The following is a 17305-nucleotide window of genomic DNA, read 5'->3' on the forward strand; positions in this document are numbered from 1 at the left end:
TGTTGAAGTTAAATTATGCTGTCATCAGAAGCTGCTTCTTTTTTTAAGGGTAACATCAATAGAATCAAGGCCTGCTTGGTTTCCTGCATCCATAAGCTACCTTCTCCCTGTAGCTGCAATTGTTTGACCCTTGATCTCAAAGCGAAATTCAGCTTCTGGGATATATACTGAAATTTATCAGGGATAGTTTAGGAAATACAGACCAGTCTTTGGTTGATTCAGCATTTCCAACCTAGCCAAGAGTGTTTCCAGTTAATGCTATACTTCTAATTATTATTATTGTTGTTGTTGTTGTTGTTTTGAAGTGGAGTCTCACTCTGTCACACAGGCTGTAGTGCAGCGGCATGATCACAGCTCACTGCAACCTCTGCCTCCCAGGTTCAAGCAATTCTCCTGTCTCAGCCTCCTGAGTAACTGGTACTACAGGTGCATGCCACCACGCCTGGCTACTTTTTGTATTTTTAGTAGAGATGGGTTATCACCATATTTGTCAGGCTGGTCTCGAACTCCTGACCTCAGGTGATCCACCCTTCTTGGTCTTCTAAAGTGCTGGAATTACAGGCGCGAGCCACCGTGACCAACCTACACTTCTAATTATTGATGCTATGCTCCCTTACTCACCTGTTGATTCAGGATTCCGTGATGAAGAGAAGAACACTTGGGCTTGAATTCTTATTCCATTACTTTTTCACCCCATTACTTTTTTTGCCCTGTGACTCTGGGTAAGTTATTTTACTTCTCTGAGCCTCAAGTATATCATCTCTCAAGTGTTGTTACAAATACTTATGTCACAAATGTGTTATAAAATACCCAGCTTTAGTTATGCAAATCTTTCTCCTAAGTTCCTGCCTCTTTACACTCCTTATTATCCAAGTTCTTACAGTCAAGAGTTTTTGCTTTGTTTTAGGTAAGTATCTTTAGGGATTGTAGTTCTGTGACCAACTGCTGGATCACTTTGATGATAATTACCATCTTTTCAAATTTGTACATATTAGCTTATTTTAGAGTTTCAGTTACTGTGTTAATCTGTATGTCCAGACAACTAGTTGCATCTTGCTCAACTGCCTCAATGATTGTCATATGTCTGGGTCACCATCTATTACCTGACATCATATTTGATGATTACTTTGGGCTATCTGGGTGCCTGGACTTCCCCCATCCCTTCTCCACAAAAGTTACATTTAATTTCTGCTTCATTTATAGTTTTGATCATTATATGTTATATTAAATGGACTCAAAGTAATCTATTTTTAATATGAATAAATAAATCTTCAAACTTAAAGAAAAATGTCAACCTATAATAGAAAAACTCAGTATCCATTGTAAATAAAGTATGCATTTTGGGAGAAAGTGTTGATAATTTTAGAACTTACAATTTAAAACACAGAATCAATTTCAAGTATTTGTCAAAATTCATTGCTCCTTTAAGCAAATGACACAATTCATAAAGTCTTGGAATTTCAAGGGGTTGCTGTATGTTAATATTCTCCAGCAGAAGCCAAGGTAAAAAATCAGAAAGCCAATGGAAGAGTGGTCAAGGGTAAAAAACAACTAATATGTATGGGCAACCCATGAGTTATCCTTCTCTTTCTATATCAGTTCCAAAAGTAATGATTTACTTGTTGAACTAATGTTCTGCCTTATTTATAAAGTGTTATTAGCTATTAGTATAAGATTGAGTTTACATAGTTCATTCCTATGGTTTGAATGTGGTCATTTTTGGTATCTGAACCAAAAGTTACCATCAATACTTTATATATATAAACACCTTTCAATACCTAGTAACTTCTTTATATAATGAGATTTAAAATTAGAATATTGATTAGAGAATTATTCATGAATTTTCTTGTTCATTCTAGGTTTTGGTGGTAGTAGGTCAATGTCTATATTTAAACTTGTAATTACATCTACATTAACACCTTCATCTATTTCTATGTATACAGTGGAACTAGAAGGTTAATGTAATTGCTTCGTGATGAGACACTGGGGAAATACATTCATTCTTCAACAATACTATAGAATGACCTGGAATTTTCCCATTTTCCTTTACTTTCTTAATGTTTACATCTAGAAAGCATTTAAGATGATCTAAATAAACATCTGTCAATTTCTAACATTACATTAAGTAGTACTATAATAATGGTCTGATTAGCTACTGGACTTTTTTGCACCTCTGAAAACCAAGAAATGGCTTAGCTTTGGTGTTCACAATTAATGGTCTCAAATACCTACAGGCTGATGGCTGAGAAATAATCACAAAAAGATAGTCAGATTAAATCTTCATAGCTGAAATATTTGAATTGTTAAGAAAGCAATCAGTGAAAAAGCAGCCCAAGAGGACAAACTAAAATTAGTCACTAGACTTAAAAACCATTAAGTCTTTGGTGCAAAGCATAAATCTCATGAGTGTAATTTATCATCTTTTTCTTTTCATGAGGAAAGACACATTATTCACATAAGACACTAACATAATGTTTTTCTAAAAGACAATTTACAATAGTTTAGGTCAAAACAATCTCACAAACTCTTTTCATATTAAAATATCTTTTCTTTCTTACTAATCCAGCTTGGATATTGGAAGACTTTGGGAGAAACTACACTCTGAGAAGGAGAAAGTATGAGTTTATAAATTGTTGATCTAAAATAAGTGAACTTTCCCTAATTGTTCAAAACAATAACTTCATTGAGCCACAAATATAAACCCTTTGAAAACTTGTCAGACAAGTGCAGCTAAAAAATCCTGGTACTAATTAACTCAGTGAGAAGTTGAATTCCATTGGGTCAAAGAAGCATCCCTCCTTTTCATGCCCCTGTCCAAGTAACTCACAACTTTCAATCTCCAGGGTGCAGTTCTGCTCATCCAATGGATATCTTCGAAGATCCATCATACATGCAGCTGTGGTTGTGATTCTGATAGAGTGGAGAGATAAAAAAGAAAACATTACAAAAGTGATGACATTTCATTTCCAGGCTTCCTAGCCCCAAATCATGTTTACCAGTTGGCAGAAACAAGGCATCAAAATTTTATGAGATTTTAAGGAACTATTATGAATAATTATATGTCCACAAATTGGATAATCTAGATGAACAGGTGGAAATGGATAAATTTTAGAAACATACAACCTACCCAAACTGTGTCAATAAAAAACAGAAATCTGAACAAACCAATAACAAACAAGGAGAGTGAATCAGTAATCAAAAAATTTCCAACAAAGAAAAGCCCAGGGCCAGATGGTTCATGGATGAGAAATAATCATGAACATTCAGAGAAGAACTAATACTAACCTTTCTTAAACTGTACCACAAAATAGAATAGGGAAAACTGCCAAATTCATTTAATGAGGCCAGCTTCACTCTAATTCCAAAGCTAGACAGACAATACAAGAAATGAATAGTATATGCCAATATCCCTAATGGAATTAGATGCAAACATTCTCAATAAAATACTAGCAAATAAAATTCAACAGCATATCAAAAGGATCATACACCATGACCAAGTGGGATTTATTACTGGGATGCTAGGATGGATATGCAACAATCAACAACATATACAAATCAATCAATGTGATACAACATAATAAAATAAAAACCACATGATCATCTCAATAAATGCAGAAAAATTAAAGCTTTTCCCCTAAGATCTGGAAGAAAACAAGAGTGGTCACTCTCGGCCCTGCTAGTCAACATGGTACTGAACTCCCAGCTAGAGCAATCAGCAAGAAAATTAAATAAAAGCTATCCAAATCACAATAAAAAAATAAAATTATCTCTTTTTGCAGATGACGTAATTATGTATGTAGAAAATTCTATAGACTCCATGAAAACTATTAGAACTAATAAATTCAATAAAATTACAGGGTGCAAAATCAACACACAAAAATCAGTGGTGTTTTTATATACTAATAACAAACTCTCCAAAAGGTAAATTAAGAGAACAATTTCATTTACATTAACAACAACAACAAAGTACCTAGGAATTACCTTAACTAAAGAGAAAAAAGACCTGTACATTGAAAATTATAAAACATTGATGAAGGAAGTTTAAAAAGACAAATATATAGAAAGACATTCCATGTTCATGTCTTGGAAGAATAATATTGTCAAAATGTTCATACTACCTCCCCAAAACCATCTTACACATTCAAAAATCCAGATGGTACTTTTTATAGAAATAGAAGAAATAATCATAAAATTTATATGGAATCATGAAAGACTCTGACTAGTCAAAGTCATCTGAAGCAAGATCAAAAACCTTCTAATTTATTTTTCCATTCACAGTGTACAAGGGTTCTTTTCCCTCTCCACACTCTTGCTAACGCTTTTGTCTTTTGTCTTTTTACCAATAGCCATCCTAACAGGTATGAGGTGGTATTTCATTGTGGGTATGATTTGCATTTTTCTGATGATTTAGTGTTGAGCACTATTTCATATGCCTGTTGTCCATCTGAATTTCTTCTTTTGAGAAGTTCTGTCTAGGTTCTTTGCTCATTTTTAAATTATTTATATTTTGTTATTGAATTGTATGTGATTTTTTTATATGTGTTGGATATTAACACTTATCAGTATATGATTTGCAAATATTTTTCCCTATTCCATAGGTTGCCTTTTCATTTTGTTTATTGTTTCCTTTGCTGCATATAAGCTTTTTAGTTTGATGTATCCCACTTACCTGTTTTTGCTTTTATTGTCTGGACTTTTGGTATAATATTTAAAAAATTATTGCTAAGACTAATGTCAAGAAGGTTTTTCCTTATGTTTTCTGCTAGTTGTTTTACAGTTTCAATATTTATGTTTAAGGATTTAATCCATTTTGAGTTGATTTTCATGTATGGCATGAGATAGGGATCAAATTTATTTATTTGTTTATTTTGCATGTGGATATCCAGTTTTTCAAACACCATTTGTCAAAAAGACTGTCTTTTCCCCATTGTGTGCCCCTGGCACCTTTGCCAAAGATCAGTTGACCACAGGTGTATGTATTTATTTCTGGTTTCTCTATTCTGTTCCATTGGTCTATATGTCTGTATTTGTGCCATTACCATAGTGTTTTGATCAGAATATATTTGTATTACAATGTGAAGTCAAGTAGTGTAATGCCCCAGCTTTCATCCCAAGACCTATTGATTATGATATTGGCTCTAGATTTTTTCAGATACAGTTTTGATTATGTTGAGGAAAGTTCCTTTTATACCTATTTTGTTGAGAGCTTTTGCCACAAAAGATGTTGCATTTTGTCAAATGCTTTTCTACATCTATTGATATCCTTATGTACTCTTTATCCATCATTCTGCTAATGTGGTATATAGCATTGATTAATTCACATATGGTGAACCATCCTTGCATCCCAGTAACAAATCCCTCTTGGTCATTGTATATAATCCTTTTAATGTGCTATTGAATTTAGTTTGCTAATATTTTATTGAGGATTACATTACTTTCATAAATAATGTAGCAAATTTATAATTTGCAATAGTCATATTTCAATAATATCCCAATAAAGCTATTAAAATATTTTGTGACTAAAAATTTTAAAGATAGGCAGATTTAATTTGAGTCTTAACTTTGTTGCTCACAAGTGGCGTGAGTTTGCATTAATTAAATTATCTCCTTGCAGCTCAGTCGTCTCATTAATCAAAGCACCTACTACAGAGCATTGCTGTGAGAATGAAAAGAGATAATGTGTGCAAAGCTTTTAGCCCAGTGTCCCATACTTAAGAAGTGCTCCCCAAATGATGATCATTATTATAGTGGTTATTATCTCATGACCCTTTCTATTTTTATTATCACCTTAGCAATATCTGTGCTACTATCTGCAGAATTTGTGAATGGGAGGAATCTACATTATACATAAAAAGCTGCTTATCTTCCTCTCTTGCTACAACTAAATATGACATCATCATCATCAACAACAACAACAATGAAACCAGCCTTCTGTGACTTAAGGTGCTTCACACTTCCCACTGTTATACAGATTTGTCAGATTTGTTTCTGAAGCTCTGGTCCACTTATATTCCACAGGTAGCATATAACCAAGGAAGAAACACTATCCTAGGATGAGAGTTAATACCATATTCACCACCTCCAGTTGAGCTTTTGTGTTTATTCAAACTCAAGTACTCTAACTCTACATATCCTATCTGGACTTAATTATCTCTCCATTTTTTCTTACCTGGGATGTTTTTCTGGTCAGTGAAGTCTGAGAGTAACTAAAATTCAGATGGTGAGTCCACATTTACAAGCTTTCGATTCACTTTTGAATGACAAAGAACTTTTAAAAATGTAACGGTCCTTCCCATAAAGTGTAATCATACGTTAAACAACACAAAAATTCAAATTAAATGATGTTTCTTTTTTATCTTAATCTCCAGGAGCTACAATTTGAAATTTTCTTAAAATACTCTATGCAAATAGAAGCACAGCTGTGTCTTCTTAGGAAGAAAACCTCTTAAGACAGTAGGCTACAACACACACTACTCTGCACTTTGCTTATTTTCTTTAACAATGCATCATGAATTTGCTTCTGCATTAATAAATAATAAGCTATTTTTAAAAATTTACTACAATTGTGTGGAAATGTCATAATGTATTTTCTAATCATCCTTTTGTGGGCATTTGTGTTCCATTTTATTTTTTCAAATGAAAGGGCGCTGAATATACTGTAGTACTTTATGTACACAGCATATACTGTACTACAGTAAACTGTATAAGTGTGTATATACATACACACACTGATATATTCACATGTGTATCTATATATGCATACTCTCTATCTATCTAGCTATCCATCTCCGAGGATTTTTGAGGTTCCAAGGTGAGTTATTGCTTTGGTCATTTGTGCTAAACTATCAGCAATAAAGGCTTCTTTTCCTTAAAGGAAAAGGAAAAACCCTACCTTTTTCCAATTTTCCTTTGGCTTTCACTATGAAAGATGAAAATTCACAGAGGATACCTTTTGAAGCCTTTTGATACTTTTTCATAGACACGACATTATCAATTTATTTGAATTTATAATAACAAATTTACTTGAATTTATTTAAGCATTACTTCGAAGCAAAAGGAATTTTCAAGTTTAATTAAAAATTTTTTTTCAAAATGTTTTACAAAACACTATGCTTTCCATTCCCCTGATCATATGGGTTAATTAATTTATTCACTTAACAATACATCATGAATATCTTTTGTTGTCTAAAAATACAGTTCTGCAACATTCTTTTTTTAGTCTCATAGTGATTCGAACACCCTAAACAAAAAAACCACAATAAATATTAAAAATGCATTTGTCTACTATTCTCCTTTACCATATTTTTTGTTTAACAGCTTCTTATGAAATCAAAAACTGTCAAGAGGGGAGCATTCTCTCGGAATTACTAAAATATGGCAAGTCCTATGATTCTACAACTTAGCTGATGCTTTTCAGTCAGAGATGATTTTGCCTCACTGGGGACATTTGGAAATATATCTGGACCTAAAAGTTTGAAACTGGAATCTAGTGAATGGAGCCCAGAGATGCTGTTAAACATCCTACCATGCATAGGAGAGTCCCCAACAACAGAGACTTAGCTTTTCTAAACTGTCAGTAGTGCCAAGGTTAAGAAATCCTGCTACAATGATGGTTTACAAATTTGATAAGGAACCTCAGTATGTAAAGTACAAATGAAATAAATAAAAACCATATTTTGTTAATATAAAATCACCTTATAAGTTCAAATGTTGATCCATTTTAATGGACACACACTTATAAAAGCAGGGATTATGATGAGAATTATGGTTTTAAGCCTCTCTCATTACCAATTTATCTTTTGTTGCATTTTATTTATACAGCATTGAGAAAATTCTTATAAATAGTGAAGTACTTGCTTCTAAATTCTTAAATAACCAAGCAAAGGCTACCCTGAATTGGGAAAACAGCAACAACAACAGCGCCAACCCCTGTGCCAAGAAACCACCTTTATAGTCAATGATACCATTGTAATTAGTTTAGGAACTTCCATAAATAGTTGGTCTCTAGAAGTACTTAATGATAGATTAAAGGCAAGCTTTACTTGGTGCTCAATGCTCTGCATAATTTAACCTGGCAGCACAAGTTAATATAATGATCTTGAATGTGTTAACATGGGGCATTCTTATATTTATTGCAACATATTCACAATAGCCAAATATGGAATCAACCTAAGTGCCTATCAACAGATGAATGGAGAAAGAAAATGTGGTAGATATGGATAATGGGATATTAGTCAGCCGTATAAATGATATCCTGTCATATGCAGCAACATGGATGGCACTGGAGGCCATTATGTTAATTGAAGTAAGCAAAGCACAGAAATACTAATATTGCATGTTCTAATGCACATGTGAGAGCTAAAAAAAATGGATCTCAACATAGAATGTAAACTGGTAGTTATCAAAGACCAAGAAAAGGGAGTGATGAAAGGAAATATAAGCATATAGTATATTAATTACCACCGAACTATACATTTAAAGTGGTAAAGATGGTAAATTATATATGTATATTTTACCTCAATAGAAAAAGCAACTAAGACATTTAAAAAAGTAACATAGGACAGGTGACAGTGTAATGCTTCTTATTATAGTTTAAAATATTTATTATATATTTTTTTAAGTTTTATTTTAGGTTCATGGGTACATATACAGGTTTGATATACAGGTAAATTATATGTTACAGGGATTTGGTGTACAGACTATTTCACCACCCAGGTGATAGTCATAGTATCCAATAGGTAGTTTTTCGATCCTCACCTTCCTCCTTCCCTCCACCCTCAAGTATGCCTCAGTGATTGTTGTTCCCTTCTTTGTGTCCATATATATTAATATTTAATGTTTAGCTCCCACTTATAAGTGAGAACATGTGGTGTTTGGTTTTCTGTTCCTGTGTTAGTTCACTTAGGCTGCCACCTCCATCCATGTTGCTGCAAAGCACATGATCTCATTCTTTTTTATGGTTTTGCAGTATTCTGTGGTGTATATGTGTCACATTTTCTTTATCCAGTCTACTGTTAATGGCCACTTAGATTGACTCCATGCCTTTGCTATTGTGAATAATACTGAGATGAACATATGTGTGTATGTGTCTTTATGGTACAATGGTTTATATTCCTTTTGGTATATACTCAACAAGGGAATTGCTGAGTCAAATGGTAATTTTGCTTTGAGTTCTTTGAGAAATCACCAAACTGCTTTTCATAATGGCTGGACTAATTTACATTTCACCAGCAGTGTATAAGTTTTCCTTTTTCTCTGCAACCTCGCCAGCATCTCATATTATTTTACTTTCTAATAATAGCCATTCTGGCTGGTGTGAGATGGTATCGCATTGTGGTTTTATATGCACTTTTAATGATTAGTGATGTTGAGCATTTTTTATATGCTTGTTGGATGCATGTATGTCTTCTTTTGTAAAGTGTCTGTTCATGTTCTTTGCCTGCTTTTTAAGGGCTTTGTTCATTTTTTGCTTGTTTATTTCTTTAAGTTCTTTATATATTCCGGATATTAAACCTTTGTCAGATGTGTAGTTTGCAAAATTTTTCTCCCATTCTGTGGGTTGTCTCTTTGTTCTGTTGATGAACAACATTCTAACGATGTTTTGCTGTGCAGAAGCTCTTTAGTTTAATTAGGTCCCATTTGTCAATTTTTGTTTTTGTTGCTATTGCTTTTGCTGTCTTCGTCTTGAAATCTTTGCCAGATCCTCTGTCCAGAATGGTATTTCTGAGGTTAACTTCCATTTTTTTTTTTTTTTTTTTTTTTTGAGACAGAGTCTCTCTCAGTCGTCCCGGCTGGAGTGCCGTGGCTCGATCTCGGCTCACTGCAAGCTCTGCCTCCTGGGTTCACGCCATTCTCCTGCCTCAGCCTCTGGAGTAGCTGGGACTACAGGCGCCCGATCCGCCCGCCTCGGCCTCCCAAAGTGCTGGGATTACAGGCGTGAGCCACCACGCCCGGCCGTTTTTTTGTTTTTTTTTTTTTACATCTAAGTCTTTAACCCATCTTGAGTTGGATGGCCCCACACATGATTTTCTAAAGCATGATTCTAGAAAAGATGTGATTATAAGGCATCCTGATATCCTGTTTAAATGTGGATGAAAAATATGAACTATAGTGTAAGGAAGCAGTCTAATTTCAATCTTCTGAATATGGTTAGCCAGTCATCTCAGAATCATTTATTGAATAGGGAGTCCTTTCCCCATTGCTTGTTTTTGTCAACTTTGTCAAGCATCGGATGGTTGTAGGTGTGCAGCAAAAAATAATTATGATAGTTTTAAATAAAATTAGAATCCAACATTTGTGGCACCATTAAAGAAAAAGCCTTAGGGATACTTGAGAGTATTATTTGAGCACCATTGGTCAGCACATCTCACTTTATTTAGTCCATTTTCAGAAAAAAAAAGTCATCTGGTTAGTTAACCACTCCATTATTAAATCAGGACATGCATTGAAATATAATATTGAACCATTGATTCAGAGTTGTGAATTATAATAGCTTTTACAAAGTAGTTTACATAGCCAATGTAGCATTGTCTACAAAATACCTAGTTAATGTCTCATGTGTGTGGGTACTTAGAGTTGTGAGTAATTTTTTTAAAAACCCAACTTTTAGGAAGCATAACTGAATTTACTGTTGCTAGCCATTATGATCGATCTATTCAACAATCAATAGTTATAAGGAATATAAGTGATATCACCTAGGGAACTATATGTCACACCAAGACTTGACTATAACTCGTTGTTTTTTAAACTATGATCTCCTGGGCCAACTGACTTTTATTCCTCTAAATCCCAATATAATATTAAAGAGAATTGAGTAATCATCACAACTTAGCAAGATAAGAAATCAATAGCTCTAAGAACTTACTCTCAAGAAGTCATGTGATTTCCTTTGGAAAGTACTGAAACAACTTCCATCTTGGGATATATATGTTCCAAATTTCAGACTCACAGGAGGATTTCACTGTTCTAACTTGCATTAGGTACCAACTCTCCCACAACTGTTGAGGAAGGGTTGGAGGACAGCACGAATACACAAATACAAATACGGTCACCAAAGATCCACAGGGCCCTCTGAGAAGGAAGGAATTATTGAGACTCAGACAGGTACTCCCACACAAGCACATACTCATGAATCTATGTTAGGCTATAGAAATCTGTGCAACAGAGTGTTGAACTCTGCTGATTTAAGAGTTTGGCATTTCTACATTTTGTAATGCTTATGGTTAAGTGAGCTGAGTATATGAGCTCTTTGTGAGAAAAGAATGCTCAGTAAGAATTCCCCAGATCATCAACAAAAAGAAAGATGTCCCTCGGCAGAGTTCTGTTCAGCTCTCCTGTCTTCTGGGTGAGAAGGAACAATGAGTATCTCTAAGAATGATTGCTCTTGTATTTCCATTTGTTCTCCTTGCCCAATATGACTGCTTCACAGTTGTTAGTCACTTCTACCATTAGTTAACACATCCACATGGAAAAGTACTCACACCGTGGCTGAAGCTGGATGATTATTATAAATCTTCTATCGAGTCAAAGTTGCCAAATATTAGATTACAAAAATCAATAGACTAAGGGCTTCAAGATTGAATTGTTCGTTCTGTCTTTAGCTTTTCAAACTCAGGATTTTCATTCTGGTGTGTGAAAATATTTTTATTGGTGGATAGCAAATGAAAGTATAGGAGGGTAAAACCAGCTAAAGGCAAAAGCATTAACTGACTGTTCTTCTGCAGAGAGATTTCCCAGAGGTAGATTCATGACAGTGTAACATTCATCTGTCTTCTTTCAAAGACATTTAGAATGGATTACATTATAATCCAATTTATTGACATTTTGAAAGTTAGATCAGAACACTATAATGGGCTGTTAGTTAGAAATTGTGGCCTCATGATACTTTAGAATGAACAGAAATCGTGTCACTATAGTATTCATTTATTAAGGTTTATACTGCATAGTCGTTGGCCTTAGGAGTCATTGTAATAGCAAATCATTTATATTTAATGTCTGAAAGTGGCATGATTCTAATTGCTGACAAAACATAATCCAAAAGCCTTGGCCCATAAGTTTCTTGAAATCTAGGTTTATACACACACACACAAATACACACGTGTGCATACATATACACATGGAGAGGGTACATTTGCAAATAGCAATGTGAACTTAAATTAACAAATTATGTATGCTCAGTTGAGGTTTTCCTATAATCATCAATTTTATCAGGAAGAACTCCCAAGTTTTAAACCCAATCTCTGTATAACATAATTGTACAGTTTAATAGAATCTGTATGAAAGAAAAACGTGAATGAAAATTCCCTAAAAATGCTGAACCCTATTAATACCCCTAATATTGGTGAAATTGAGAGTTAGTAGCAGTTATAAGATTGATATCAGTATCACTCAATAGAGTGTTTGAAGAATGGCTTGTTTAGCCTCTTGGATACACCTTTAATTCATGTTAGTTACGTTACACAATGAAACTGATGAGAGAAGATGGATGGGTTAGTCTAAGTTATGACTAATGAGTACATAGATTTTTTTTTTTTTTTTTGCAGTTAATACTTGTTAACTGCTCAGTGCAATAGGGTGAAAAGAATTTGCATTATCTTCATAGTTGTGACAGGTTTTATTAGGTAGGAGTTTGACTAGTCTGTTTAGAAAAATACATTGGTATTTGAAGGTGAAATCCCAGGAGTGTGAGACATAAATGATAAGGAAACCAAAGGAGATAAACCGTTTTGTGAGATTTAAGAGATTTAGGTGTGAGGAAGCAAAACATTGGAGTAGTAAAAAACTTTAAAGAACAGCCATATTGATATTTAATTTTAAAATTTTTGCTGTACAATAATAGTACATTTTCTGTATTTACTCAAAGCCTGATACACACCAAGCATGCCTGTATGCACACACACACACACACACACACACACACAAGCCTTGGGTACATGTTTTATTTTTATACTTGGAATACTGGGAAGGGGCTGAATTCCTTATCCTGACAGCATTATTGGAACAGTATTCTACAAACTGAAGCAATTCAAAGCCAGAAATTACATAAGCCCTTTGAGAAGCCTCAGCAGTCTCGGGGAGGGCATTGGACTCCCACAGATAATGGATTGCAGGTTCAGGCTACTCCTACCTAGATCTAAAGAGGCAGCGTTACTTTGGCTAGTATTATGTTAGAATCCTAGATGACAGGCACTATGCTAAGCACCTTACATACAGTATTAGTTTCCTCTTGCTGCTGTAACAAGCTACTGCAAACGTAGTGGCTTAAAACAACACAGATTTATTCACTCACAGTTCTGGAGATCAGAAGTCTTAAAATCAAGGTGTTAGCAGGGCTGTGTTCCTCCTGGAGACTCCAAGGAAGAACTTATTTCTTTACCTTTTTCTGCTTCTAGGGGGCATTTGCATTCCTTGACTTATGGACCCGTCCTCCATCTTTAAAGTACATCTCACTCTCCTGCTTTCCTTTCATAACGACCCTTGTGATTACACTGGCCCCACTAAGATATTCCAAGATAATCGACTGGTTTTTTTTTGTTTGTTTTGTTTTTGTTTTTTTTTTGAGACAGAGTCTCGCTCTGTTATCCAGGCTGGAATGCAGTGGCACAATCTGTGCTCACAGCATCCTCCCTCTCCCAGCTTCAAGAGATTCTCCTGCTTCAGGCTCCCCAGCAGCTGGGATTATAGGCAAGCATCACCATGCTCAGTAATTTTTTTTTTTTTTTTTTTTTTTTTTTGGTATTTTTAGTAGAGACAGGGTTTCACCATGTTGGCCAGGCTGGTCTCGAACTCCTGACCTCAAATGATCCACCCACCTTGGCCTCCCAGAGTGCTGGGATTACAGGCATGAGCTACCGCATCCTGTGGACTTTATCTTTTTTATTTTCCTTTTTTTTTTTTTTTTTTTTTTGACACAGAGTCGCTCTCTGTTACCCAGGCTGGAGTGCAGTGGCGTGATCTCAGCTCACTGCAACCTCTGCCTCCCAGGTTCAAGCTATTCTCCTGCCTCAGCCTCCCGAGTAGCTAGGACTACAGGCACCCGCCACCACACCCAACTAATTTTTGTATTTTTAGAAGAGATGGGTTTTCACCATGTTGTCCAGACTGGGCTTGAACTCCTGGTCTCTCACCTCAGTCTCCCAAAGTGCTGGGATTACAGGCATGAGCCACTGTGCTCAGCCAGAGACCTTATCTTAGTTACATCTGCAAAGCCCCTTTTGCCATGAGAAATAGCATATTTACAGGTCCAGAGAATTAGCATATGAACATCTTTGGAGGAGAAAGCGTTATTTTACCACATGTGTATTATTTATTATTTATAATAGCCTTATTATGTTGAAGCCTTTTCCACTCCAATATCAAATATAAGAAAATTAACATCTCACTGGATTAATAAATTTTTCCAAGTTTACATAGTCTATGGTAATGCTGAGATTAAAACCCAGATATACTAGATTAAAGGGTTAAGGTCTCTCCAGTTATTGTAGTCAGGCCAGAAGAATCTAAGCAGAGATTTGCTTCAGTAAAATTTCTTCCATGAGCAGTAAAACAAAGTACAAATATTAAAAGTTGACCTTACCATACTTTTAGTATTTATTTAGTTATCAAGAATTTATGACATTCATTACCCAATCCATAGTGAGTATAAAATGATATATGACTAAGCAGGAATGTAAGCATTGGCTACAGCAATTAAAAACATCCAGCTACATATTCATGCTGTCATATATATGTATATACTGTAATACTGTAAGGTCTCAAGAGAGAAGATGGGGTCACTGTCTACTAGTTTTATATAATAGGTAAGGTGTGCTTATTTCTCATTTGGAACTACTACCTTTGACATTTTTTTAGAAATCCAGATCTCTTACATCAGATAAATATTTCCATTATTAAGAAAGCCTAAATATCACTCACAATTGCAATGCAAGACAGTTTAATTTTACACTTATTTGGTTGGCGGGAACTTGGACACAATGTGCCTTAACCTAGGTTTATGATAACTCATGAACGCAGGTATGATGCAGGTGGAATGTGGTATGGAATAGGAAGGAAAAGAGAGTTGTTATATGCATGTACAAGTTCAATGCTTGATACATAGTAAGCACTCGATTAACAGTAGCTGCTATCATTTTCAGTCAATATGCTTCCAAAGAAATAAAAAATACATATAACGTTGCTATTACAAATACATTGTAAAATTAACACATGGCCATATTAAAACATCTGGAAAATACAGAAAATCATAGATAAGAGAAAAAAATGACCCATAATGTCATTACCACAGTTTTATTATTCATTTCTTTTCTTCTTAAAGTTGAAGTTATATTGTATGTGACAATTTCATTTGCCGCTTTGGTCAACCTAGAGGTAAGAACTTTCCTAAGTCTTAGGTATGCTCCATGAACATAATTTTAAAGGACACTATACTCCATGACTTACTTAACAATTCAGTCACTGGGAGATATCATTAAAAGTTCTTTAGGATGCTTTAAAAAAATCACACTGAGTAAATAGCATTCTTATGGCTATTCTTATTTTTTGATTCCATATTTCTGCTTACTTTCCCTCCTCTCTTTTGCAGACTTAGTGCTGAATGCTAATGACACTCTTAGTGCAATCCCAGGCAGTCATTTTCAGGTAATTAGCTACACACCAAATGTTGCATAAATGGGCCCATTATTATTCACTTCTGTTGGGGCAGGGTGATTCATGAACCACTTTATAATTACGAAGATCAGTCCATAAATCAGAGTAGGGGATTGAGGGTGGCCAAAAATATTTTTTAAAGAATTAATAAGGACTAGGACAATAGTAATTAACAGGCTCTTGTCCAAGTTCCAGTATCAGTGTTAGTCATGTTTTACCGTGAATGTCTGGCTGAGTTCAAGACATACTATTTTTCCTAAATTGTATCATTATACACATATGTCTATGAAGTATAAGAGTATGCATTTAATTTCTACCATATTTAATACTTTCTATTAACCAATAAGCTGAAATATGTATTAGGGAGCAGAAATAAAATGAGGCTTCCCCCTCAAATTAAAGCATCTATATTCTTATCATCTTGATTATTAGGAATTTCTGTAGTGGACAAATTGTAAGGAATTAAAACAACAGCAATGGTTTCTTGATCTTTTGGCTAAGGTGAAGTGTGGTATATTTTCTCATCAATTTAAAACAATAGCAAGCCCTAAGCATTCAGAAACGACCTAGATATTAAAGTAAAAGTAGAAGCCAAAGAAAATGTTTACCTGGAATGGAATACCACGACTTGGAATCCGCAAGTGCAGGATAATTAAACAAGGAAGTAAGAGCTAGAGCAAATACATGAATCTCTTTCACAGTTACTACTTTTTTGGTTTATTTGCAAACCTATTCTATTGCTTTGCCACATGATTTTCTTTCCTAGAACAAAGAACTGATACATTTACTGAGAGGTAATCAGTCATTTTGAAATGGTATTCCTCAAGGAGTAAGCTAAGATTCAAGAGTGATGGAGCATTAAGATACTGTGTTGTTTGAGAACAATGGCTTTATGCTGACACAAAACAAACAAAACCAAAACCAAACAGGACAGAAGTATAAATTGTGCAAAATTCCCAGCTCCCTAAGGCGATAAAAGCAGGCCCAGGACATTTATTTTCTATTTAAATAAGCAATAAAGAAAACAAATAACTTGAAATGAGTGGAGAAATACTACTTCTAGAACAACGATTAGCATTGTAGTATGCCTTTTCATTTTTCCCCTATGTATGTGGACTTTTTGCATACTTGTAATCCTACTTAGGATTCTGTTTCCTTCCCATTGAATCTTAATATCAGATACATTTTCCTCATCGGCATCAGGATTGTAATTTTTTCAATGGGAAACAGTATACTTTAAGTTGAACATTCAGGTGGCTTTCAATTTCATCAGTTTAAAATGAAGCTAAAACGTTTTCATGAATGTACTATTTTTCCACATTTTGGATTATTTTTCTAGCTAGTATCTAATAAATAGGATTATTATACCCAAAGATACAAAAATGTATACATCAAAAATGCTTTCTTCAAGGGTTGTGCTAAATTATAGTGCAAAATATTATTAATTTTCTTCACTGGTTCTCAATTGGATGTTATAATATTTTTGTTCATTAAATAGATGAAAAATGGTACTTTTGTGATTTTAATTTTTTAATTACTAACAGGATGAAGGATTTCTAATATAATTGTTTACAAGCTGCATTTGAAACTATTCTTTCTCTAGATACCAAAATTATTAGAGATATATCAATATATCAACTTATGACTAAAAGAATATCAG

At 34.4% G+C, this 17305-nt stretch overlaps 1 protein-coding gene across 2 annotated transcripts in view; it reads right to left on the reverse strand.

Moving 5' to 3' along the window:
• GABRB1 (gamma-aminobutyric acid type A receptor subunit beta1) overlaps positions 1 to 17305 on the reverse strand; it is a 439513-nt gene that overhangs the window by 97207 nt on the left and 325001 nt on the right. For both annotated transcript variants that reach the window (XM_008017486.3, XM_038008562.2), the window contains exon 5: positions 2828 to 2910. In XM_008017486.3, the coding sequence (XP_008015677.1) occupies positions 2828 to 2910 (83 nt within the window). The remainder of the gene's footprint in view (positions 1 to 2827; positions 2911 to 17305) is intronic.

This window comes from Chlorocebus sabaeus, chromosome 27, assembly GCF_047675955.1.
Source record: "Chlorocebus sabaeus isolate Y175 chromosome 27, mChlSab1.0.hap1, whole genome shotgun sequence".
NCBI lineage: Eukaryota > Metazoa > Chordata > Mammalia > Primates > Cercopithecidae > Chlorocebus > Chlorocebus sabaeus.